Source organism: Oncorhynchus clarkii, chromosome 33 (genome assembly GCF_045791955.1).
Source record: "Oncorhynchus clarkii lewisi isolate Uvic-CL-2024 chromosome 33, UVic_Ocla_1.0, whole genome shotgun sequence".
NCBI lineage: Eukaryota > Metazoa > Chordata > Actinopteri > Salmoniformes > Salmonidae > Oncorhynchus > Oncorhynchus clarkii.
Window position 1 is genome coordinate 20,628,179 of NC_092179.1, and position 27,089 is coordinate 20,655,267.

A 27,089-nucleotide genomic window follows, 5' to 3' on the forward strand; every position below is an offset into this window, starting at 1 on the left:
AGCTCCAGCTCAGCAGGGAATGGTCCGGGACCTTATAGAGGAAAACATATACAGTCATATAGTTACACTTGCATCCAATATTTAACAGTCCATCACACTTCAAGGTCAACATTCTGGTCTAATGATATACCGTAATGCGTTTTAGGATATTTAATCGCGTACAAATATCTTGTTTAGTCACCTGCTGGTATAAAAAGGGTTCCCTGGATTCCGTCCTTGTAGATGTCTATCTTTTGGACTACAGGGGCCATACACCAGCGCTCTACGACTGTACAGGCTACAGCAGCCTACTCACTGAAGTCCTGGCTGATGTGGACAACTGTACACAGAGATCTGAACCAGCAGTGGAGTACAGATATCCTTCTTCCTCAACCTGACACGGAGAAAAGAAACAGTGAACTATGTAGGGAGAGCTAACTGAAAATAATTCAAATTCATACTGGAGCAGAGGCATATCTTATGTAATTTGGTGTGTGTGTGTGGTGTGTGTGTGTGTGTGTGTGTGTGTGTGTGTGTGTGTGTGTGTGTGTGTGTGTGTGTGTGTGTGTGTGTGTGTGTGTACCTGGGTCATGTTTCACTGCCAGACACAGGCCTCATGATCCACAGTAAGCCCATGGACTCTAAGCACACATAAAAACCACCAAAACGGATGTCCTCGGCAACTTCACACACGGTACGTGACAATAACACAACTCAGTTGCTTTCCTATAGCAATTTGTACAGTTGATAAACGAGTCAAAATATTGTAATTTTTCATTTTGCATGAAGTATCACAAACATAGATAGTAACACCTGGTAAAGTAGGAACACAAGCCCAAAACCATACCTGTTCTTACCTTTGACCATCCCCGTTTCATCACTGGCATAATGGCCGAACACCTCCCATCCTCAGAGCGCTGAAAGGAACGAAGGGTGATCTTCTTTTTTGGGGAAAAACTTCTTCACCACAGTTTCTCATCAATGAGGGCTCTAGTGGGCTCTACCGGGAGCATGGGGCATGGACTCACCCGTGCCTTGATGTGTGACCACCAGGAGAGCTAGATCAGTTCTATCACCATCCGGAAACAATAGCAACTGGACACAGAGACGGAGAGGAGTTTTCCATGCAAAATGGCCGCCACCCTGAACCTGTCATCTGTAGGCAGTGGAAGAGTGAGAAACATTGTAGGCAACAGTATGTCAATGGAAAGTCTGTTCTAGCAGCGGTGGACTATGTCGCAAACAGGACACAGATTAGGCACTCGTCTTTCTTTGTAGCCATTGAAGAGCTGGAATGTGTAGATCTGGGGGATGTGTAGAAAGCCTGAGGCCCCATGTCTCACATCTAGTCTGACATCCTCCCTGCAGGCTAGAGCAGCTAAAATCCTCTAATTCCAAAATAAAAATAGTTTGGGACTGAGGCAAATCCCTACCCACGTTTTTGCAAATGTGAATGAACATCCTTAAGTCATATCAATCATTTGCACATAATCATAACAAGGCCATATCAAAAGAGGACCATAGTGCTCTCCAAAAAGTATTGTTGGTGCGTAAAACCTGTGAATCCAGATAAGCCCAAAATATTGTAATGGGTCTGCAGTCTAAAAGATGCTGCATAAAGCTTACTTCATTATATATAAATCATGTTTTTACTGCATCAGGATAGCATACACACACTTTTCAGCTGAACTGTCTTCTTCAGTGTTTAGCTTGGTTCATAACATGGCCATAACCATGTTACAGTTCAAATAGATATATATTGATCATTATTTTTATTATAATATCAATTGCAGAGAAATAAGCTGAGCAAATTGATACCCCTGTCTTCAATGTTACAGTTCAATACAATATTTCTGCACCTCATGGGACTATTTTTTTCATGAAGCTCCTTTTCGCCACAGGACTGTGCTGGGAAAAGATTATGTGATTGTGATAAACAGCTGGGAAGATTATGACAGAAGATTTGATAAAGACCTGTAATGAATCATGATGACAGAGTGACTGATAAAATATTTTAAATGTTTGTTTACATCTGAAGTCCTGGAACAAGACGGAATCCGATAGATAGAACATGAACAGGATATTGTTCACATCCCTCCTTTTCCCACATCCTCCTTTCAATATGATTAGATCATATCATCATTTGATCATAACCAAACACATTACATTATCAGAACAGTCGTTTTGATTATACAATACAACTCAATAGAAAACATCCTTTACATTTTCTGCCAAAAAGTGACTTGTGTTACAATATAAAATGATCAGTATATTACAGTATCTAAAAGAATGTGTCCACATGTCCATAACACTAGTTGTGCTGAGGTGTTCTGGGTAGGGGCGTCAGATCTTCTTGAAGGGCCCTGAACAGCTGCAGCAGGGCGTCTCCCCACAGTGCCTTCTGGTGTTGGGAGGTGGTATGAACCAGAGTCTGGGCAGTGTACACCATAGTGAGCACTGTGCGCTCAAAGTCCTCCCTGCTTAGGGCACCTCTGCGCTGGGACAGGTGGGAGGTCAGACGTCTGATCTCGGATAGTCTCTTGGGCAGGACGTCCTCACAGATAACCTCCAGCTTTTGGACCCTCCTCAGAGACGCCAGCTCCTTGTCTGGGATCACGAAGGGCTTGTCCTCACCCTCGATCTGCAGGCCTGCCAGCAGGATCTAGAAGACAGACACAGTTGTATCAGATTCTTTACAGGTTCTGTCAGATCCACTTTTCATATGTCCATCTGTCATCTCAATACCTTCATGTTCTGAGATTGTTTGATTGATTTAATCAATTGACTGATTGAATCAACAGAGCAATTTCCCACACATAGTCAGGGTGAATCTCATCTCATGCGCCACCAATGGTATAACTGGAACATAAGTCAAGCTCTTACCAGTAGGGGTCATACAATACATTACAAAATATGTTTGCTGCCTTATTCCTCTGTTGAATCGGACTAAACACTCAATAATTAAGACCTTAAAAATAAGTTTACGTTCCTTCCATGGATAGAGGGAAGGTTTACCTTGAGTAACCTGACTCCCATTGGCATGCATTCATGTATGCCAAGGGAAGTCAGGCTTCCCCCAAAAAATTGTCCAAGAAAAAAAGTTTCAAATAAATGTATCTTTCGTGTCAGTATTTCAGAGGCGGAATGCATCTCACCAGAGAAAACATTAAAGCGAGTGAAATTGTGCCCCTTTGTCTCTGTATATGTAGGCCATCTATCTGATGATGTCTGGTCAAAAATAGTTTGGCCTTGATTTTAAAAAAGGATAAAATAATAGCCAATCAGTGTTGAGCTAAATTGTTAATGGTCCTGGCTCACCAAAAAAAGTGTCAAGGGAAGCCAGTTTTGATTTGGCTTCACCCCTATCACATCACATCGAGACCCAAACGTCATTGACAAAAACAACTTGAATTGTTGCATTTAATTGTATTGTTGTCCTTCGGTGGCTAGCTAGCTAGCTAAAATTGTCCCTTTCCTAAATTAGCCATCGATGGAGATAGGGATTTGGACTTGCGGTTTTACTTAATTCACCATACTGGCAAATTATTATAACTGTGATTCTGATTCAAGGATAAATTCATACATTGGTCTGAGAGGATGGAAGTTCAATATGTAGCTAGATGTAGAAGGCTAATGTTAACTAGCTAATGTTTCCCATGAAAGGAAGTTAGGCTAGCGAGCAAGCATTTTAGCAAGGTAGTCTAGGACAACAAAAAATAAAAGCATGTACTGTATGACAGAGTCATAGACCGTTTCGTCAACATGAAATAGAGGAGATCGGCATTGGCATTTTTCTACAAGTAGGGTGAGTGAACGTGTTTTTTCTACTTGTACACACACACACACACACACACACACACACACACACACACACACACACACACACACACACACACACACACACACAGAGAGAGAGAAATCAGAACCATGGACAGCCACATCATATTTAACTCACGTTATTTGGACTAAATCGTTTTTGGTGTCTTTTAGTTGTCACTGTATTAGACTAAGCATAGGTGATTTGATAATGTTGAAATTATGAAGATGAAATAGTGCTGGAATTGTGGAGGCCGCTCCTGTTTCTTTGCGACTTGCGGTACCTCTCCATGGTTCTAAATCAATAGTTGTTTAGTGGTCCAAAAATTTCAGAAACATTCATTTGCTTGACCATGCTGTAGTTCATGTAACTGTTGGTTAAATTCAATATGCTTTGTGGACTTCACTGGACAGAGGTTGCTCTCTGGTTTTGTAATGATGAAACAAAGTGTTACGGTGCGTGAATGAGGACCCAAAAGCGAATTAACGTAAACAGAGCTTCTTTAATAACAAAACAAAACGTAGGCTCGGATGGACCGGCAGGTTCCGACAGGACAGGACAAGGTTGCAGCAAACATGACGATAGTCTGGTTCAGGCATGAACAACACAAACAAGAATCCGACAAAGACAGGAGCAGAAACAGAGAGAGATATAGAGGACTAATCAGAGGGAAAAAGGGAACAGGTGGGAAAAGGGGTGACGAGGTAGTTAGGAGGAGACAAGGCACAGCTGGGGAAAAGAGGGGGAGAAAAGGTAACCTAACAACGACCAGCAGAGGGAGACAGGGTGAAGGGAAAGGACAGAAACAAGACACAACATGACAGTACATGACAGTACCCCCCCACTCACCGAGCGCCTCCTGGCGCACTCGAGGAGGAAACCTGGCGGCAACGGAGGAAATCATCGATCAGCGCACGGTCCAGCACGTCCCGAGAGGGAACCCAACTCCTCTCCTCAGGACCGTACCCCTCCCAATCTACTAGGTACTGATGACCACGGCCCCGAGGACGCATGTCCAAAATCCTACGGACCCTGTAGATGGGTGCGCCCTCGACAAGGATGGGGGGGGGGGGGGGGGGGAAGACGAGCGGGGGCGCGAAGAACGGGCTTGATACAGGAGACATGGAAGACCGGGTGGACGCGACGAAGGTATCGCGGAAGAAGAAGTCGAACTGCGACAGGATTAATGACCTGAGAAATACGGAACGGACCAATGAACCGCGGGGTCAACTTGCGAGAAGTGGTCTTAAGGGGAAGGTTCTGAGTGGAGAGCCAAACTCTCTGACCGCGACAATATCTAGGACTCTTAGTTCTACGCTTATTAGCAGCCCTCACAGTCTGCGCCCTATAACGGCAAAGTGCAGACCTGACCCTCTTCCAGGTGCGCTCGCAACGTTGGACAAAAGCCTGAGCGGAGGGGACGCTGGACTCGGCGAACTGAGATGAGAACAGCGGAGGCTGGTACCCGAGGCTACTCTGAAAAGGAGATAGCCCGGTCGCAGACGAAGGAAGCGAGTTGTGGGCGTATTCTGCCCAGGGGAGCTGTTCTGACCAAGACGCAGGGTTGCGAAAAGAAAGACTGCGTAAGATGCGACCAATAGTCTGATTGGCCCGTTCTGCTTGACCGTTAGACTGGGGGTGAAAGCCGGAAGAGAGACTGACGGAAGCCCCAATCAAACGGCAAAACTCCCTCCAAAATTGAGACGTGAATTGCGGACCTCTGTCCGAAACGACGTCTGACGGAAGGCCATGAATTCTGAAAACATTCTCGATGATGATTTGTGCCGTCTCTTTAGCAGAAGGAAGCTTAGCAAGGGGAATAAAATGAGCCGCCTTAGAGAACCTGTCGACAACCGTAAGAATAACAGTCTTCCCCGCTGACGAAGGCAGTCCGGTGACAAAATCTAAGGCGATGTGAGACCACGGTCGAGAGGGAATGGGAAGCGGCCTGAGACGGCCGGCAGGAGGAGAGTTACCGGACTTAGTCTGCGCGCAGACCGAACAAGCAGCCACGAAGCGACGCGTGTCATGCTCCCGGGTGGGCCACCAAAAGCGCTGGCGAATGGAAGCAAGCGTACCCCGAACGCCAGGGTGGCCGGCTAACTTGGCAGAGTGAGCCCACTGAAGAACGGCCAGACGAGTAGGAACGGGAACGAAAAGAAGGTTCCTGGGACAAGCGCGCGGCGACGGAGTTTGAGTGAGTGCTTGCTTTACCTGCCTCTCAATTCCCCAGACAGTCAACCCGACAACACGCCCCTCAGGGAGAATCCCCTCGGGGTCAGTGGAGGCTACTGAAGAACTGAAGAGACGAGATAAAGCATCAGGCTTGGTGTTCTTAGAGCCCGGACGATAAGAAATCACGAACTCGAAACGAGCGAAAAACAGCGCCCAGCGCGCCTGACGCGCATTAAGTCGTTTGGCAGAACGGATGTACTCAAGGTTCCTATGGTCAGTCCAAACGACAAAAGGAACGGTCGCCCCCTCCAACCACTGTCGCCATTCGCCTAGGGCTAAGCGGATGGCGAGCAGTTCGCGGTTTCCCACATCATAGTTACGTTCCGACGGCGACAGGCGATGAGAAAAATACGCGCAAGGGTGGACCTTGTCGTCAGAGAAGGAGCGCTGAGAAAGAATGGCTCCCACGCCCACCTCTGACGCGTCAACCTCGACAATGAACTGTCTAGAGACGTCAGGTGTAACAAGGATAGGTGCGGATGTAAAACGATTCTTGAGGAGATCAAAAGCTCCCTGGGCGGAAACGGACCACTTAAAGCACGTCTTGACAGAAGTAAGGGCTGTGAGAGGGGCTGCCACCTGACCGAAATTACGGATGAAACGACGATAGAAGTTCGCGAAGCCGAGAAAGCGCTGCAACTCGACGCGTGACTTAGGGACGGGCCAATCAATGACAGCTTGGACCTTAGCGGGATCCATCTTAATGCCTTCAGCGGAAATAACAGAACCGAGAAATGTGACGGAGGAGGCATGAAAAGAGCACTTCTCAGCCTTCACAAAAAGACAATTCTCTAAAAGGCGCTGGAGGACACGTCGAACGTGCTGAACATGAATCTGGAGTGACGGTGAAAAAATCAGGATATCGTCAAGGTAAACGAAAACAAAGATGTTCAGCATGTCTCTCAGGACATCATTGACTAATGCCTGAAAGACAGCTGGAGCGTTAGCGAGGCCGAAAGGAAGAACCCGGTATTCAAAGTGCCCTAACGGAGTGTTAAACGCCGTCTTCCACTCGTCCCCCTCCCTGATGCGCACGAGATGGTAAGCGTTACGAAGGTCCAACTTAGTGAAAAACCTGGCTCCCTGCAGGATCTCGAAGGCTGAAGACATAAGAGGAAGCGGATAACGATTCTTCACTGTTATGTCATTCAGCCCTCGATAATCTATGCAGGGGCGCAGGGACCCGTCCTTCTTCTTAACAAAAAAAAACCCCGCTCCGGCGGGAGAGGAGGAGGGGACTATGGTACCGGCGGCAAGAGCTACAGACAAATAATCTTCGAGAGCCTTACGTTCGGGAGCCGACAGAGAGTATAGTCTACCCCGGGGGGGAGTGGTTCCCGGAAGGAGATCAATACTACAATCATACGACCGGTGTGGAGGAAGAGAGGTGGCCCTGGACCGACTGAACACCGTGCGCAGATCGTGATATTCCTCCGGCACCCCTGTCAAATCACCAGGCTCCTCCTGTGAAGAAGAGACAGAGGAAACAGGAGGGATAGCAGACATTAAACATTTCACATGACAAGAGACGTTCCAGGAAAGGATAGAATTACTAGACCAATTAATGGAAGGATTATGACAAACTAGCCAGGGATGGCCCAAAACAACAGGTGTAAAAGGTGAACGAAAAATTAAAAAAGAAATGGTTTCGCTATGATTACCAGAAACAGTGAGGGTTAAAGGTAGCGTCTCACGCTGAATCCTGGGGAGAGGACTACCATCCAGGGCGAACAAGGCCGTGGACTCCCTTAACTGTCTGAGAGGAATGTCATGTTCCCGAGCCCAGGTCTCGTCCATAAAACAGCCCTCCGCCCCAGAGTCTATTAAGGCACTGCAGGAAGCTGACGAACCGGTCCAGCGTAGATGGACCGACAAGGTAGTGCAGGATCTTGAAGGAGAGACAGGAGTAGTAGCGCTCACCAGTAGCCCTCCGCTTACTGATGAGCTCTGGCTTTTACTGGACATGAAGTGACAAAATGACCAGCAGAACCGCAATAGAGACAGAGGCGGTTGGTGATTCTCCGTTCCCTCTCCTTAGTCGAGATGCGGATACCTCCCAGCTGCATAGGCTCAGCACCCGAGCCGGCAGAGGAAGATGGTAGTGATGCGGAGAGGGGGGCAACGGAGAACGCGAGCTCCTTTCCACGAGCTCGGTGACGAAGATCAACCCGTCGCTCAATGCGAATAGCGAGTTCAATCAAGGAATCCACGCTGGAAGGAACCTCCCGGGAGAGGATCTCATCCTTTACCTCTGCGCGGAGACCCTCCAGAAAACGAGCGAGCAAAGCCGGCTCGTTCCAGCCACTGGAGGCAGCAAGAGTGCGAAACTCAATAGAGTAGTCTGTTATGGATCGATTACCCTGACATAGGGAAGACAGGGCCCTGGAAGCCTCCTCCCCAAAAACAGATCGATCAAAAACCCGTATCATCTCCTCCTTAAAGTCCTGATACTGGTTAGTACACTCAGCCCTTGCCTCCCAGATTGCCGTGCCCCACTCACGAGCCCGTCCAGTAAGGAGAGATATGACGTAGGCGACACGAGCAGTGCTCCTGGAGTAAGTGTTGGGCTGGAGAGAAAACACAATATCACACTGGGTGAGGAACGAGCGGCATTCAGTGGGCTCCCCAGAGTAACACGGCGGGTTATTGATTCTGGGCTCCGGAGATTCGAAAGCCCTGGAAGTGGCCGGTGGATCGAGGCGGAGATGGTGAACCTGTTCTGTGAGGTTGGAGACTTGGGTGGCCAGGGTCTCAACGGCATGCCGAGCAGCAGACAATTCCTGCTTGTGTCTGCCTAGCATCGCTCCCTGGATCTCGACGGCTGAGTGGAGAGGATCCGAAGTCGCTGGGTCCATTCTTGGTCGGATTCTTCTGTTACGGTGCGTGAATGAGGACCCAAAAGCGAATTAACGTAAACAGAGCTTCTTTAATAACAAAACAAAACGTAGGCTCGGATGGACCGGCAGGTTCCGACAGGACAGGACAAGGTTGCAGCAAACATGACGATAGTCTGGTTCAGGCATGAACAACACAAACAAGAATCCGACAAAGACAGGAGCAGAAACAGAGAGAGATATAGAGGACTAATCAGAGGGAAAAAGGGAACAGGTGGGAAAAGGGGTGACGAGGTAGTTAGGAGGAGACAAGGCACAGCTGGGGAAAAGAGGGGGAGAAAAGGTAACCTAACAACGACCAGCAGAGGGAGACAGGGTGAAGGGAAAGGACAGAAACAAGACACAACATGACAGTACATGACACAAAGGCCTGGTTGAGTTTATTCTGCCAGTGTTTTCTTATTGTCTCGGCCTTAGGCCTATATATCATGGTGTCAAGACGTATGAACTAACAGGTTATAGAGCAAACAACACAATTATCACAGCACATAGGTTGTAATATGTTTTTTTTATTATCCTGGCTTGGTTTCCCCAGTGATTTTACCCACACACTACGACTGCTGACTGAGGCTTCAGTTTCCCTTTCCCAGTGGGTCAAAACTACGTTCCTGCTCCAACCATGACTCTCGTTGTCCAAGTTCAACTGTATGAAATTCAGAAAGTTTGAACCCATGAGCACTGTTTGCCTACAGCTTCTCTGTCTTTGCCCTTCCCACCTTCGACCTCCATGTCGAAGGTGGGAAGGTACCCACAGGATTCACATCAAACAGGAAATGTTTCAGCACTTCAATTAGTAGGAGAAGAAGAGTCAAACATTCAATACATCTTTAACTTTCACTTCTCTCTCTGAATGGAACTCTGAAGAGAGGAGGAGATGAGGAGATACACATACCTACACACATAGGCCCACTGCTGAAGACAAGAGCTCTCCATCTTTGCTTACTGCACACGTACCTCTTGGTTTCCGTTGTTTGCTCAGCTATGTTCAGAGCTCTGTCATAACAAACTGTAGAAATGTAGCCTCTTCCCATACTGTATTGCCCAATTCCAAATCAGCCCTTAGTCTCTATGCGCTCTCAGATCTCCATAAGGGTCTATGGGCCAATTTGATATTTGGCACTGACAAGGACTGATAGAAGAGTTTACTACAGCATGGAGAAAGGGGTCCCTACGGGACCTACAACTCACTTAGGTAACAAACAGAGTCTCTGAAAGTCAAGAATTCTTCCCAAAAGCACAAGAGATGAGCTTTCAGGTATTTTTGACTTGTTATGCCTAAGATATTTTATTTAGAAGCAATGGTGAATATAAAAGTTGAGTGGCATTGATTCTGATGCAACATGTTTTGCTGCTACCCCACAAGATTCACAAAGATTCAATAACCTATGACCTCTGTGTCCATGTTTTCCACTCAAACATCAGAGCGGTGGATGGTTGAACTGTATATGTCCAGACATATTGTTTGCTCCTTGGGCTCCAACATACCAGCTGTAGTATGTGTGGATGAATCTGGGTTGTGCCCACAGTGGATATGGTCTGGCTCAACAACGAGAAGAAGCAGGGACCTCTGGGATGTGGAGTTCAATGTCAGAACATTATTAAGTAATAAAGTCAAAACTATCTGAGAGGAGGGTCTCTAGATGATCCATTGTGGGTCGGAGAGAAGAGCCAGACTGTTACAGACTGAGAGCATGCAATACAACTTTACATTTGTGGAAGATTTAACTTTATTTGACAAAAATCTTCTTGTTTCCATGTAACATTCACAAGAAGTTAAATCCCCTTTTAAGCCCATTAATGTCATTTCAGCAGAGATGGCTGTTTTCGACTCACCTCAAACAGCAGGTTAACATCTTCCACAGAGTTCTGGAAGGTGGGGTTGACCAATGAGTGTGTGCCACGCTTCACTCTAAAAGCTGATGTGTAAAGGGCTGAAGAGAAAAGGGAGAGAAAGTGAGAAGAGGAGAGATAGCATTTTGAGTAGTTGAATGACTCATTAAACCAATGGCAACCAAAAGAAGTCCTGAAATACAATAGTTTCCCGTTGAGCGGGTGAATATGGTTGCTGTTGTTGTGACCAGAAGGTCAGTCAAACTCAGCACACGTTGCAGTATTTACGCAGTGGCATACAGTATACAATATAGTCCAATACATTGACACAGTGGCTATAGGTCATGTAAAATCCTACACTTACTGCACACTGTAAACATGTCTACGTAGGTTAAACTATCGAGCCCCAGGTTTGTGGGAGACAGCTAGGGGGTAAACTGCAGCAGATGTCCCTATGTGAAACCGGGTGAAAACCTTTTAACCTCTGACACCGGTAATCGCTGGTATGTCCCACGTTATAGATGCCCCCTCTTTTCAAAGAGCCAGGTGTGTCTATAGGGCATAGGCTATAGGGTAGGGCGGTCAGATTTCAAAGTGTCAGGGCATGTGTGCCGCAGCAGGCCTGAGAGTTCAGGAGCTGTGGTCTGCTCCTTATAAAAACCCTCTCTCTCAGCCTTCAGAACCGCAGACTAAGGCAGCTCTGTCATTTATAAGGGGAGCTAACCAGGAGCAGAAGCAGAGAAACACCTGGACACAAGCTTACCAACTGGGTTCCAACCTTGGTCTCTTGCATACCACAAGACTGCTGAGCTAAAGGCAGCTCTTGAGCTAAATGCAGCTAAGGCAGGTATTCTGATCTCAGATGAGACCATTCACTGAACCACCTCCTTCACACCTATTCTTTGACCTGTAAGGGAGATAGTAGTTATTATATCTACAAAGGACTCGCCTGTTTTCTCAAAAATGACCTAGGCCTGATTAAAATTAAGTGAGATAATGGGACTTTGAGCGGCTTCATTCAACAGTGTTTCCTCTGTATTACTCTGAGCTGCTTCTGAACAGTGAGGGGATGATTTGAGGCAGGAGTCACAGTAGTGACATGGTAATACCATTCACCAGTTTGAGAGGCAGCTACAGTACATAGGGACATTCTTGTGGGTCAAGTATTTGACTTCAACAGAAAAATATGACACATTGAGAAATGTTGTTAACATGACCTAGAGATGACCCAGCCCAACCCAAAGAAAGTTTGGTGCAACAGCACCTCTCCCTCAATACGTTATTCACTTTCTTTTCCATTACAGCCCTGAATACCTGGCAGGGACTGTTTTGAAAGTACAAGGCCATGTGCTTTTGGGTTGAAGGGTCAGGTACAGACAGACAAGGTCCAAATAAGCTTGATTGGAAGTCGGAGCATGTATGAAGTGGACACAAACAGACCATCAATCATGCAGTGCTTCAGTCTGTCTGGGGAATGCCTGGGCCCTGGACAGAACAGAAAGGTTATGGCAGGAACACAGCGTGACTAGGGGTAAATTACGTTTTCCTTTCAACAGTTAAGAGTTCAACGCAGTTGTGACTGAGCTTTATAAAACATAACATGCAGGGAACTATTTGTCCATACTTTACTCTCATTCTCTCATATAATGTCACTCTCTGGTAGGTGTTGTGTCTATCTGAGCTTGGATAGATTCCCTACTACTGTAGAACGTGCTCTTGTTACTAATCTAAGCCAGATATCCAATCACTGTACAGTAATCTGCTGTTTGAGCCAAGAGAAATATAGGCTCACTGAGCCCTCTCAATGGAAACTGATCAGGAATCAGCTCCTGGTCAACTGACACCCAGCACAATTCCACTCACTGTTCTCCGACTGTACTCCTTATGGAATCTGATCCAAGACCAGCTCTTGTTACTCCCAGTCCCCCTCCACTGAACTTCTAACTGTCCCGCCACCAAGGCCTCACACTCTCGACAGGACAACACTTGCCACATTCTCCCAATTCAGAAAAAGGGTTAAATATTCAGCGTTGGAATGTATAAGCATACATAACACACCCATAGGGACAACAACTTTTATTGGCACAGAGCCAGTGTGAACAGTGAGGTTATGAGGTCTATGAGGTTCATTTCCATGCTTATTTTTTCCATTAATCGTTTGATGTTAAGGCGATGCCGTACCTCTGTGGAGATATTAGCTCCATGGCTGCTCCAACCAGCCAGCAATTTTTATGGGTTTCACCACTAGTTGCACAGGCGCCATACATACAGCAGCTGCGAGGAATGCCAGACATTGCCGTCATCGTTTTCACCCAGATTTGGGCTGATATGTGCTACTGTGCATCCAAGTGTGATAATGATTCAGTATGCATTGGAAAGCCTAAGCCCCAATGTTGACTTTTATCCAGTAGCACATCCTTTCCTGATGCCTTCCAGTGTGTATCTATAAGTGGAGGTAGGTGGAGCTGGAATTCCACACACAGAGATGATACATTGAGTCCACTGTGTTGAGCCCGAGTCAGAAGTGAAAAACAGGAGGGAACCTTCTTTTCACCTCAGCAGAACAACAGCAACACAAAGAAACATCTATGTTCAATGCCCATGTGATGTGTAATCTTGCCTGAGACCCAAAGACTTGTGTAACGCCTAGGCTTTAGCTCAGCGGGCTAACACATTCGTCTGATACACAGTAGACTCGGTTTCCAAATCTAGCCGGTCACATATGGAATAAGTGCTTGCTGGTTTAAAGTGGATGATCCACCTCTGCAAGTAGATCTCAGTTTTCAAACTCTGAGCTAGACGAAATCAATCATCGCTCGTGCTTCTCGGCCCACTGTAGCGCTAGACTAAATAATCAGTGTTTGCTAGACTAAATAATCAGTGTTTGCTAGACTAAATAATCAGTGTTTGCTAGACTAAATAATCAGTGTTTGCTAGACTAAATAGTCAGTGTTTGCTAGACTAAATAATCAGTGTTTGCTAGACTAAATAATCAGTGTTTGCTAGACTAAATAATCAGTTTGCTAGACTAAATAACCAGTGTTTGCTAGACTAAATAACCAGTGTTTGCTAGACTAAATAATCAGTGTTTGCTAGACTAAATAATCCGTGTTTGCTAGACTAAATAATCAGTGTTTGCTAGACTAAATAATCAGTGTTTGCTAGACTAAATAATCAGTGTTTGCTAGACTAAATAATCAGTGTTTGCTAGACTAAATAATCAGTGTTTGCTAGGACACTGTCCCCTGTGTCCTGACAAACAAGCAGGGAACTTGTAATCTCCCTCTAAGCACATGCAATGAGCCAGGGGAAAACACAAAGCCATTCATTACAAGCAGTGCTAAATGGTCCTGGCTGGAATTGTGTCTTGATTTGAGAAAAGCAGCAAAAACAGAGGTCACTGTTCTCCAGGTTTACAGTAATGGTTATTTGGATTAAAGTCAGAGCCAAAACCAAAGTCAGGAACATTTCCCATACTACAACTGATGAATGATGTTTTCTTAACCAGTTTACACATTTGTATTGGGATGTCTAAACTGATATTTTCCACAGAATAGACACACTCCGGAGCAAGCTAAGTATATGTTCTAATTATAACTTTCCCCGTGGACTGAAGACCTGAGAGCTCCATATATGGGACAAGATATGTCACAATGTTGAAGGGATAACAATATATCAAGTCAGATATGCAGATGTTTTTCCAAGCTGCTGCAGTCAAAACAGCTGGGGGAGAATTGGGGAGCAGTCAGAGGGACACAGTGGGCCAGAGACAGTCACATGGGCTACACTTACAGTTTGTCCCCAATTCTAATTCACTGCATGTCCCCTCTATCAAATCATAAATATTCAGATGTGGTCTTTAGGGGCGATCTGACATTCAATAGCCATACAGTAGATAAGCTTAGTACTAGTATGACATGGATGTAATAATGTAATAATATATTCAGAATGGATACTGAGACACATGACTGATTGACAGACCAGTTTCCCCTATGGGACTAATAAAGTTTGTATTATTTTATCTGATCATGTCAGGCTCGTATCCACACAGACACATCATGCATATGACTGGATCTCATCTGCCAGCAAAGACCTGAGCTAAGTCGCATTTCCTGAAGCAGGTTCAACATCATGTGACTGATTCAGTGATTGAAATCCACCCTCCTACATTCCTTAATTTGGAGGGATCTATTTTTGGCCGTCGACATTTCTAAGGAAGCAAACATTGACGTGTGTGGGAGGGAGGGAGGGAGGGAGGGAGGGAGGGAGGGAGGGAGGGAGGGAGGGAGGGAAGGAAGGAAAAAATGTATGAATGTGGATCCAAATGTTTGGACCCAATTACAAGAAGGCACGTGAAGTTGTTTTTCGCTGGGAACTTTGTTGAAAGATATTCAGAAAATATAATCTCTCTCCTTCTCGTCAACACAATCATATACATACAGGAGACCCACAGCCTTGCCAAAGCACACAAAACATTTGTCTTTTATTCAAAAAACATAAAATCTCATAAAAGTCTGCAAACACATCAGAACAAAAGTCTGCATACATTTGTTTTTGCCTACTTAACTCCACCTAAATAATCTATTTGGCAGCTAAATGTTCAGTTATAATAACACACAACGGTACTTAATACATAACCATATTGTATATTTTTTCCTTTGATTCCAAAATGCAGTTCATTACATCTTATTGCTCTTAGTTCTGAAAACGTCTACACAACAACCATTAACTTTCTATGAACGTGTCTGTGTTGACCCCTCAAACTGACCTGAAGTCAGCCTAAACTCTGTGAGGTACTCAGGTGTCCTACCTTTCCTCCAGTGTTGAGCAGCAGCCAGGAACAGCTGGCAGTAGAACACAGTGATGAGTAGACCCCACTGATGCATCATGCTGACTCTCGGCCCAGCGCACACACACTGACACTTCCCTGTCTTCTGTCTGTCTCAATGGGATATGAATGTGGATCAGTCACCAGCCAATCAAAGCAGCCAGCCAGGCCCCAGCTGGAGAGAGCTGTGTACAAACAACCCTCAGGAGAATGAGGTAAGAACGCTGACTGGAGCACTGCTAAACCACTTCACATGCAACTGCTTCATCCTTTCCTCTCCACCACTCTGTCTGTCTGTTTCTCTCTCTCCTCCCCTTCCCTATCTCTGCCTCCCCCCTCTCTCTCTGTCTGTGACTGAGTGCTGAGTTCCCTCTGGCCAGGCTGTCTGGGCTGTCATCTGGAAGTCATCAAGACCCAGGGAATGGCTGCTCTGTTAGTGGCTGGCCTGCCGCTCACCGTGCTACTGGCTGAGGCAGAGCTGACACCAGACTGGCTGCAGCTGGTCTACAACCTGTAAAACCTGTCCAGTATCATCATCATCATCATCATCATCATCATCGTGGTCATCGTCTTTTCCAATATGGGTTCTATTAGCATAATGGTCATCATGGTCATATCGTAACCTCGTCCCCAGGCTTATTGCTACCTCACACAGAGACAACGATGGTGGCTGAGACTATCACTTCTGTGAGGAATACCACGTCTCCATCATCATCTTCATCTTCATTATCATCATACTCTGTCTTAGAATCCACCTGCATTCCACATATTGTATACACAGTAAGTCTCTGACAGCTTCATCACAGACAAGAGTAAAACACCAATATCTGCCCACTTCAAATACATCCACTCCACATACAATAGGCTACAGTGCAGTATAGCATTTCAGGGTTCTCTTCGTCTCTCCATTGTCCCCTCAACAGTTTCTGTTCTCTTTGTAGTCACATGATGTCAGTTACAATAACATTCAGAACTCTCGCTACCAGGGCCAAGGAGCATAGTGGTTTGCTCAGGAATCCAGGGGCTTTGCTTTGGTTGGCCTGTCCTCTGAGATGAAGGCAGGGAATAAAGGAAAATAACTGGAAAAACCAAGCGATTTCAGAAATGAGTCTGCTATTATTAAATAGAATTACACCATTCTACCTCAGCTTACTGACTGTTTTTGCAGTATGTATTTCAGAGCTCAACCAATATCTGCTATATCAGTACTCTACTGCTGAGAACTAATGGTGTATTCATAAATGATCGTTTGGGTTAAACGTTTAGTTTTACAATTACTGCTTCTATATTATCAGCTCATGATCATAAAAAATATGACTGATGACTGATATGAAATCTAAATGAAAATCTAAAATTGCCAGTAGTTTTAATTACCCACTTCACATCACTATTGCCACCACCTTGATTAGGTAACTTCAAACATTTCACTGATATATCAGGCAATGCTGGAGGGCATGATTAATTGAGTGCCCGCTAAAGTTATTTGCTTTACGAACACAATATGTTGAATTGAAAATTTCTCCTCTAAAACCAGATGGGCACCTGAGGTATTCTGCCCTTCCGTGTCTCACTGAAGGAACAGTTTGTTCAAATAAAGGATGATAAGAGAAGGTGATGATATTCCCAGTGAACAGGTTTTAACACCTGTCTCTCAGTACATTACACAATCAACTCATAAGGTAATAACAGATGGTGTTCCTGAGTCGGAGAGAACAATGTCCAGCAGGTAAAGAAAACCTCACCACAGCCTGTCTCTCGTCTCCTTACTGGAAGGGTCATGGTAGAGAGGAACTCCAGTCTTTTTGTTGACCTACCCAGCACCTTTACTCTTAGAAGAAAGACCGTAGTAAATCAGCCTGTTGAAATGGATGAGGAGGTGACACTGTGACACAGGACCATGTCCACAGCCAGGATTTACTCCTAGTAAGGTCAAATGGTCGAATTAAACATATCCCAGAGGTCACATGGTCAAGTCAAGCATATCCCTAACTGTAGGCTAAAAAATAAAATGAGGTCCACAGGAGCTCCTGGATACATGAGCAGGAAAAAGTCCCAGCCCTAATAATTTCTACTGACGTGTAGTTCTCCATTTACCAGCAGGGGGAAGGCTAAGAACATCCTGTTTCTTGTTTTTCCCATCACTCCAACACCCATCAGACTGATGCCCTTTTCAAACTATTTTGGTGATGCTGCGTGAATTTGAGAATGAATTCTATTAAGATAAATGCTCACGATATGAATGCACTTGAGAGAGATGTAAGGGTTGTTTGGGTTCAGGTCCAGGTGGGGACCCTTGAGAAATCGCTCAAGTGCTTAATTGCCCAAGTCGTGCTGTAAAGCTTGGTAATGCATAAAATATGCAAATGAATAGGAGGGCATTATAAGTCTGTAAAGCTTCAATAGTCAAATTACCTTTAGACAAGACAAGTGCAGCTGCAGTCCCCACAGGAGAACTACAAAAGAAAAGCATATTAATGTATACACTTCAGACTCTAAATGTCACATGACTGTAAATACCAGCAATCAGGATGGGGCAGAATATACAGAATAGTTATTTGAGCTGTAGCAAAAGGTTTAATGGACAATATAAATTCTTGACAGGGTCAGCACCAGTGCCTATCTGATACGTCTTCCACCACACAATTCCGAGTCATCCGATATCAAGATTGAACTGAATTTCCCTAAAAACATCCAACATAAGAGACCCACTATGAATAGACAAAACATTACTGTAGAAACATATCCTAAACCCTGTCAGGAGGATATTAGTTCAGAGCTAATTTGTCTGGACACAGACAGCGGCTCAGCTGCGTGATCCATCTCCACTGTGTCTTAACTGCAAATGGAGCTGATGTCTCCTGGCCCTCTCCCATGACAGCTCCTCTTATTATGGTTGGCCAGAGGACACACACACCATCCAGGCTCTCTTAGAGAGATTCCACTGCTGCTGCTGTTGATTATGCCTCTCCCCAAGACCAGCGGAGCCTGCAGAACTAACCAGCCAAATCACAACACCCAACACCAGCCTCAATACTTAGACATAGAAACAATTACAATGCAATAACGACTCACTATGGACATCATGCTTCGTAATTGCTCTGAAATTAATGACCACCGGTGACGAAGTTCCCTTAAATGATCTTTGGGTTTTTCTGTTGCACCACCACTTTTTGACCAGTCCAGCACTTCAGTAATGAGAAGGAAAAACTTGATTGGTGTTTAAAACTTCAACAGAAGGTGATATTTGCTCCTTCACATTGCGACAGCAGTGTTTCAGTCATTAGTCTTAGTCATTGCAGTTCCAGTTGCAGGTATTCTGAAGCTTGTCAGTGTCTATGTGTTGAGGCAGTATCGCATGTCTTTGCTGAATTCCTCAGAGCTGCAGGTTGTTGTTGGTGTGTCGTGGGCAGTGACACATTCGCCCTGGGTAACAGATTTTCCTGTGACTTTCCTGTGGTGAGTGAGAGGTGTTGATGATGGTGACACGCTGAGAGCTTCCTGCCTTGTTACATGTGGGCAGAGTGATTATTTCTGACACAGTGATTAGGAAGGTACACAGACGTCTCAGGTCATGCTGTAGCAATTAATAATTATAGCACAGTTTTAGTAATGTATACAATGAAGGCATGTTTGCTGACCAGAGAGCCATCACACCTCTATCTCCTGCCCTGCCCTCCTTTCCCGACCCCTGTCCCCCTCCTCTCCCTCCCCCTGTCCCTCTCCTTTCCCTCCCCCCCCTCCTAATGTCCCCCTCCTCCTGTCCCCCTCGTCTCCTTCCCCCGTCCTCCTCCTCTCCCTCCCCCCGTCCCCCTCCTCCTGTACCCCTCCTCTCCCTCCCCCCTCACCCTCCCCCCGTCCTCCTCCTCCTGTCCCCCTCCTCCCCCTCCCCCCGTCCCCCTCCTCTCCATCCCCCCTTTCCCCCTCCTCTCCCTCCCCCCGTCCCCCTCCTCCTGTCCCCCTCCTCTCCCTTCCCCTGTCCCCTTCCTCTCCCTCCCCCCATCCCCCTCCTCTCCGTCCCCCTCCCCCCCATCTCCGTCTCCAGGGACAACTCGGTCACCTGCAGAATGGTAGAGGGGAGTGTCACCGGACCAGTCTGGAAGTGACGGGTGCATGGTGATGGCGACATTGCCTGGTGATACGACTTTGGTTGACGGAAGGTTTGGGAAGGGAAATTCTGGTTGCTACGCCCACGGGCTGCACACACAGGCAGGCTAATGTTGAGAGAAATGCATCTGCTGTTGAAATAGTTGGGGATGACTCAACATGCGGACAATAGCTGGTAGAAATCGCACCATCTTGAAAGGACATTGTATTTATCTACACAACCTGTTGTTGTTTCTTGACGGTGCTTGATGTCATATCAAGTAAAGATACATAAGAACATAATTGAGGCCCTATTGTCCAGTCCTTGCCACAACCCATCAAGCCATAACTACCAACCGCTTCCACCTGATCTATGTCAGTCTCTCCAACCCCTCTAATAATAATAATAATAATAAATGTATTTTATCAGTAGAGGCTGCTGAGGGGAGGACGGCTCATAATAATGTCTGGAATGGCATCAAACCCATGGAAACCATGTGTTTGATGTATTTGATACCATTCCACTGATTCTGCTCCAGCCATTACCACAAGCCCGTCCTCCCCAATTAAGGAGCCACCAACCTCCTGTGTATTTAATAGGCAGGGTAGCCTAGTGGTCAGAGTGTTGGACTAGTAACTGTCGTTCTGCCCCTGAACAGGCAGTTAACCCACTGTTCCTAGGCCGTCATTGAAAGTAAGAATTTGTTCTTAACTGAGTTAAATAAAGGTCAAATATAAAAATTACACTTTTCATACAGAATCTCAAATTCACAGAGCTGGCAGTTGATGGGAGATAGCTAGATCATGATGCAGTTCAGTAAAGGAGTAGCTTGAGTGGAGGTGGCGTCGATGGTACAGCCAGGGATGGAGAAACAACAGTCGGGAGCTCTTTATCAGGCACCTCTGAAGTTCACAGCTACTCCTCCTCTGTAGGCACGCTGGAACATCCACCACCGAATGTGTAGCACCCACCTGGGTGATGCTTCAGCAGCTATAAGTGCTTGAGAGACCGAGGTGAGCCTCTGTAATCCTCTCACACCATAGTCCACATCCTTCCAGAAACCAAGGCCGGTGGAATAAGAATCTAGTGCTGTGTTGATCAGGTGTTGATGCATCATTCAAATTAGATTTCGCTATCTAGCTAATGCTAACCAAGCCAAGTAAACAGACTTCCCAGCTAGTGAGCTAAGGCTAGCGAAGCCAAGTGACCAGATTTCCCAACTAGTTAGATAATGCTAGCAAAGCCAAGTAAACAGAAAGACCAAAAGATAGAGAGAGAGAGAAGGAGAGAGCGAGAGACAGAAAGAGAGACAGCGAGAGAGAGGTCTGAAGTGAACCCACCTGAAAGGGTGAGTTGGGACACAACAGGCTCTCTTGGGGGGCATTCTAGGACAGGTGGAGGGGTTGTTCAATGAGGTCCAATAGTCAGGGTTGGGGGAAACGGAAGGACCTCAGAGTAGCGTACGTGTTGTTTTCCAGAAGTGGACACCAAACACATCAAAGGGGGGGCAGGGTAGCCTAGTTAGGGCGTTGGACTAGCAACCATTGCAAGTTCAAATCCCCGAGCTGACAAGGTACAAATCTGTCATTCTGCCCCTGAACAGGCAGTTAACCCACTGTTCCTAGGCCGTCATTGAAAGAAGAATTTGTTCTTAATTGACTTGCCTAGTTAAATAAAGGTTAAAAAAAAGCCTGGACCAGAGGTGGCTGATGGTAGGATGAGTCCAGACCTCCTGCTAGATGCACAACACAGGAAACATGCACTGCCAGCAGAAACAGAGAGAACAGAGAGAGATAACTTTTTTCCCCCTCATCAAACAGAGAGAGAGAACAGAGAGAGGAAAAGTAACTGCACAAAGAAGGGGAAAGGATGGGAAGAGTCTGAACAAAGTGGGGTTAGGATCGATCAAGAGGGAATACGTATGTCAAAATGCATCCAAGTCAACAGTATTGGTTGAAGCGGACAGACAGTGCATTCGGAAAGTATTCAGTCCCCTTCCCTTTTTCCATATTTTGATACGTTACAGCCTTATTCTAAAATGGATTACATATTTTCCCCCCCTCATCAATCTACACACAATACCCCATAATGTACAAGAAAAAACAGGTCAAATACCATATTTACATAAGTATTCAGACCCTTTGCTATGAGACTCAAAATTGAGCTCAGGTGCATCATGTTTTCATTGATCATCCGTGAGTTGTTTTTACAACTTGATTGGAGTCCACCTGTGGTAAATTCAATTAAGGTCCCACAGTTGACAGTACATGTCACATCAAAAACCAAGATATGAGGCCAAAGAATTGTCTGTAGAGCTCCTAGACAGGATTGTGTTGAGGCACAGATCTGGGGAAGGGTACCAAAAACATTCTGCAGCATTGAAGGTCCCCAAGAACACAGGGGCCTCCATCATTTTTAAATGGAAGAAGTTTGGAACCACCAAGACTCTTCCTAGAGCTGGCCGCCCAGCCAAACTGAGCGCTCAGGACCTTCCAACAGAACAACAGCCAAGACAACACAGGAGTGGCTTCGGGACAAGTCTCTGAATGTCCTTGAGTGGCCCAGCCAGAGCCCGGACTTGAACTTGATCCAACATCTCTGGAGAGACCTGAAAATAGCTGTGCAGCGAAGATGCCCATCAAACCTGACAGAGCTTGAGAGGATCTTCAGAGAAGAATGAGAGAAACTCCCCAAATACAGGTGTGCCAAGCTTGCCAATACCCAAGAAGACTCGAGGCTGTAATTGCTGCCAAAGGTGCTTCAACAAAGTACTGAGTAAAGGGTCTGACCACTTATGTAAATGTGATATTTCTGTTAAAAGCCTGTTTTTGCTTTGTCATTATGGGATATTGTTTGTAGATTGATGAGGGGAAAAAACTATAGAATTAACAAAATGTGGAAAAATTCTAGGGGTCTAAATTCTTTCCTAATGCACTGTAGGTGTTGTATCAGAGTAGCCAGCACGCTTATGTTGGTTTACAGAGGTCCATCAACCCACAGGAGAAGAAGAGGATATTGTATACTGGCTGCAGTATATACAGTATGTTGTGTTCACCCCTAATGCATTATACCGTATATACCGTAAACGTACTACAAACGCAACATGCAACAATTTCAAAGATTTTACTAAGTTACAGTTTATGTAAGTAAATCAGTCAATTTAAATAAATTCATTAGGCATTAATCTATGGATTTCACATTAAAAAAATGGGCCTCACAATGGGTCTCAGGATCTCATCAACGTATTTTTGTGCATTTAAATTGACAATGATAAAATACAATTGTGTTCGTTGTCCACAGCTTATGCCTGCCCATACCATAACCCCATCACCACCCTGGGGCACTCTGTTCACAACATCGACATCAGCAAACCGCTTGCCCACACAAGGCCATTACACATGGTCCGCGGTTGTAAGGTCGGTTGGATGTTGGAGGCGGCTTATGGTGAAGAAATTAACATTAAATTCTCTGGCAACAGCTCTGGTAGACATGCCTGAAGTCAGCATTCCAATTGTATGCTCCCTCAAAACTTGAGACATCTGTGGCATCGTGTTGTGTGACAAAAATGCACATTTTAGAGTGGCCTTTTAATGTCCCCAGCAAAAGGTGCACCTGTGTAATAATGATCATGCTGTTTAATCAGCTTCTTGATATGCCACATCTGTCAGGTGGATGGATTGTCTTGGCAAAGGAGCAATGCTCACCAACAGGGATGTAAACAAATATGTGGAAAACATTTGAGAGAAATAAGCTTTTTGTGCTTATGAAACATTTCTGAGATGTTTTATTTCAGCTCATGAAACATGGGAACTTTACATGTTGTGTTTATATTTTTGTTCAGCGTTTTATATGATGACTGTGGTTATGTCACTCACCTCTGGTAATCTCCAATAACGGCGTTAGGGTAATAAGCTCCCACAAAGCAGAACCATTATGTGATAATTCCACTAACCTCCCTTGAGACAGTGATGCAGCTTGAAATAATATAAAATATTATGTTTGGCGTTGAGAAGATAAACATTTCTCTCCCATTCTCTACTCTCATTGATTGCCTTGTTGCTATGTAGTGTAATCATTTCCCTAACTACAGAGTTCTATGTAAAAAAAAAACGAAAGGTGATCTTAGCTACATTTATGACCTTACCCTCTGGGCAAAAACTGATTGAATCAACATTGTTTCCAAGTCGTTTCAACCCCCCAAAAATCTGTGAGGATGTTGGAATCAACGTAGAAAAATAATTGTATTTGCAAAAAGTCCTCAACGTAAGGGCATTTCGTCTTTTCTCACCCACATTTCAGCAGAAATCCAGTGACATTGCGATTTTTTTGCTGTTGATTTCACGTTAGTTGTCAACTCAACCAAATGTAAATCAAAACTAGAGGTTGAACTGACGTCTGTGCCCAGTGGGTACCTGTACTGCATGTAAATGAGACTGTGACATCAAGCTGATGTAAAGAACTAACATGCATATTCAATAACCATGTCAATCTTGTCAATGAAAGTGATGAAAGCAAAATGATTGGCTGGATGTACTGTAAGGTTAGTGTAACGGACATACAGTATGAAAGAATAAACGAAAGCAAAGTCATTAGATAACCCAAGGCACATTTCTTTCCATCTTTCAAGCAGAAAGAGAAGCATCTTCACATGAAGAGCTAATTCCACAGCTTTAGCTAAATTTGAGGCATTTTTTATGTTACACAATGGCAGTTCAGGGCTTTGGATTCCTATATCCAATTTGAAATAGATGCACAGCATTTGAGTGGGTGGGACTCAGCTTGAAGCACATCTTTTTTTTTTACTCCTTTGCAACCTTTTCTCTGCTCAATGCTTGCCAAATCAAATCTTCTCCTTGTTAAAATCTCACTCTTCCTCTTCTGAAATCCCCTTAAAGCTGTCTACCGCAGAGCAAAATGCCTCGTTAGATCAGAGGCAGAGCTGCCGTCTATATTCCAGACCGAGACATTTCCAAATGCAACAATGGCTCTTACATGTAACAATCAGCCCATACCATAAAAATGTTGTTGCACTACAAAGCACCACACAAAAAGACACCTGCACATTCCCCTGCACACATGCAAAAAGACACCTACACATCCCCCTGCACACATATAGACATACAAAAAGACACCTGCACATCCCCCTGCACACATATAGACATACAAAAAGACACCTGCACATTCCTCTACACACATATAGACATACAAAAAGACACCTGCACATTCCTCTACACACATATAGACATACAAAAAGACACCTGCACATTCCTCTACACACATATAGACATACAAAAAGACACCTGCACATTCCTCTACACACATATAGACATACAAAAAGACACCTGCACATTCTCCTACATACATACAGTGGGGAGAACAAGTATTTGATACACTGCCGATTTTGCAGGTTTTCCTACTTACAAAGCATGTAGAGGTCTGTAAATTTTTATCATAGGTACACTTCAACTGTGAGAGACAAAATCTAAAACAAAAATCCCGAAAATCACATTGTATGATTTTTAAGTAATTAATTTTCATTTTATTGCATGACATAAGTATTTGATCACCTACCAACCAGTAAGAATTCCGGCTCTCACAGACCTGTTAGTTTTTCTTTTAGAAGCCCCCCTGTTCTCCACTCATTACCTGCATTAACTGCAGCTGGTTGAACTCGTTGCCTGTATAAAAGACACCTGTCCACACACTCAATCAAACAGACTCCAACCTCTCCACAATGGCCAAGAACAGAGAGCTGTGTAAGGACATCAGGGATAAAATTGTAGACCTGCACAAGGCTGGGACGAGCTACAGGACAATAGGGAAGCAGCTTGGTGAGAAGGCAACAACTGTTGGCGCAATTATTAGAAAATGGAAGAAATTCAAGATGATGGTCAATCACCCTCTGTCTGGGGCTCCATGCAAGATCTCACCTCGTGGGGCATCAATGATCATGAGGAAGGTGAGGGATCAGCCCAGAACTACACGGCAGGACCTGGTCAATGACCTGAAGAGAGCTGGGACCACAGTCTCAAAGAAAACCATTAGTAACACACTACGCCATCATGGATTAAAATCCTGCCCCGCGCAAGCAAGGTCCCCATGCTCAAACAAGCGCATGTCCAGGCCCGTCTGAAGTTTGCCAATGACCATCTGGATGACCCAGAGGAGGAATGGGAGAAGGCCATGTGGTCTGATGAGACAAAAATATAACTTTTTGGTCTAAACTCCACTCGCCTTGTTTGGAGGAAGAAGAAGGATGAGTACAACCCCAAGAACACCATCCCAACCGTGAAGCATGGAGGTGGAAACATCATTCTTTGGGGATGCTTTTCTGCAAAGGGGACAGGACGACTGCATCGTATTGAGGGGAGGTTGGATGGGGCCATGTATCGCGAGATCTTCAACAACCTCCTTCCCTCAGTAAGAGCATTGAAGATGGGTCGTGGCTGGGTCTTCCAGCATGACAACGACCCGAAACACACAGCCAGGGCAACTAAGGAGTGGCTCTGTAAGAAGCATCTCAATGTCCTGGAGTGGCCTAGCCAGTCTCCAGACCTGAACCCAATAGAACATCTTTGGAGGGAGCTGAAAGTCCGTATTGCCCAGCGACAGCCCCAAAACCTGAAGGATCTGGAGAAGGTCTGTATGGAGGAGTGGGCCAAAATCCCTGCTGCAGTGAGTGCAAACCTGGTCAAGAACTACAGGAAACGTATGATCTCTGTAATTGCAAACAAAGGTTTCTGTCCCAAATATTAAGTTCTGCTTTTCTGATGTATCAAATACTTATGTCATGCAATAAAATGCAAATTAATAATTTAAAAATCATACAATGTGATTTTCTGGATTTTTGTTTTAGATTCCGTCTTTCACAGTTGAAGTGTACCTATGAAAAAATTACAGACCTCTACATGCTTCGTAAGTAGGAAAACCTGCAAAATCAGCAGTGTATCAAATACTTGTTCTCCCCACTGTATAGACAAACAAAAATACACCTGCACATTCCTCTACAAACATATAGACAAACAAAAAGACACCTGCACATTCCTCTACAAACCTATAGAGACACAAAAAGACACCTGCACATTCTCCTACATACATATAGACAAACAAAAAGACACCTGCACATTCCTCTACACACATATAGACATACAAAAAGACACCTGCACATTCCTCTACAAACATATAGACAAACAAAAAGACACCTGCACATTCCTCTACAAACCTATAGAGACACAAAAAGACACCTGCACATTCTCCTACATACATATAGACAAACAAAAAGACACCTGCACATTCCTCTACACACATATAGACATACAAAAAGACACCTGCACATTCCTCTACAAACATATAGACAAAAAAAAAGACACCTGCACATTCCTCTACAAACCTATAGAGACACAAAAAGACACCTGCACATTC

The 27,089-nt window shown here is 45.0% G+C and overlaps 1 protein-coding gene across 1 annotated transcript; it reads right to left on the reverse strand.

Moving 5' to 3' along the window:
* Positions 1-921: 921 nt before the first annotated feature.
* LOC139393103 (protein FAM180A-like) lies at positions 922-15,879 on the reverse strand. The gene is made up of 3 exons (XM_071141454.1): positions 15,566-15,879; positions 10,759-10,856; positions 922-2,641 (listed from the first exon to the last, which is right to left on the reverse strand). The coding sequence occupies exons 1-3, from the start codon at positions 15,642-15,644 to the stop codon at positions 2,291-2,293; spliced, it is 528 nt and encodes a 175-aa protein (XP_070997555.1). The 5' UTR covers positions 15,645-15,879; the 3' UTR covers positions 922-2,290.
* Between the last annotated feature and the right edge of the window lie 11,210 nt (positions 15,880-27,089).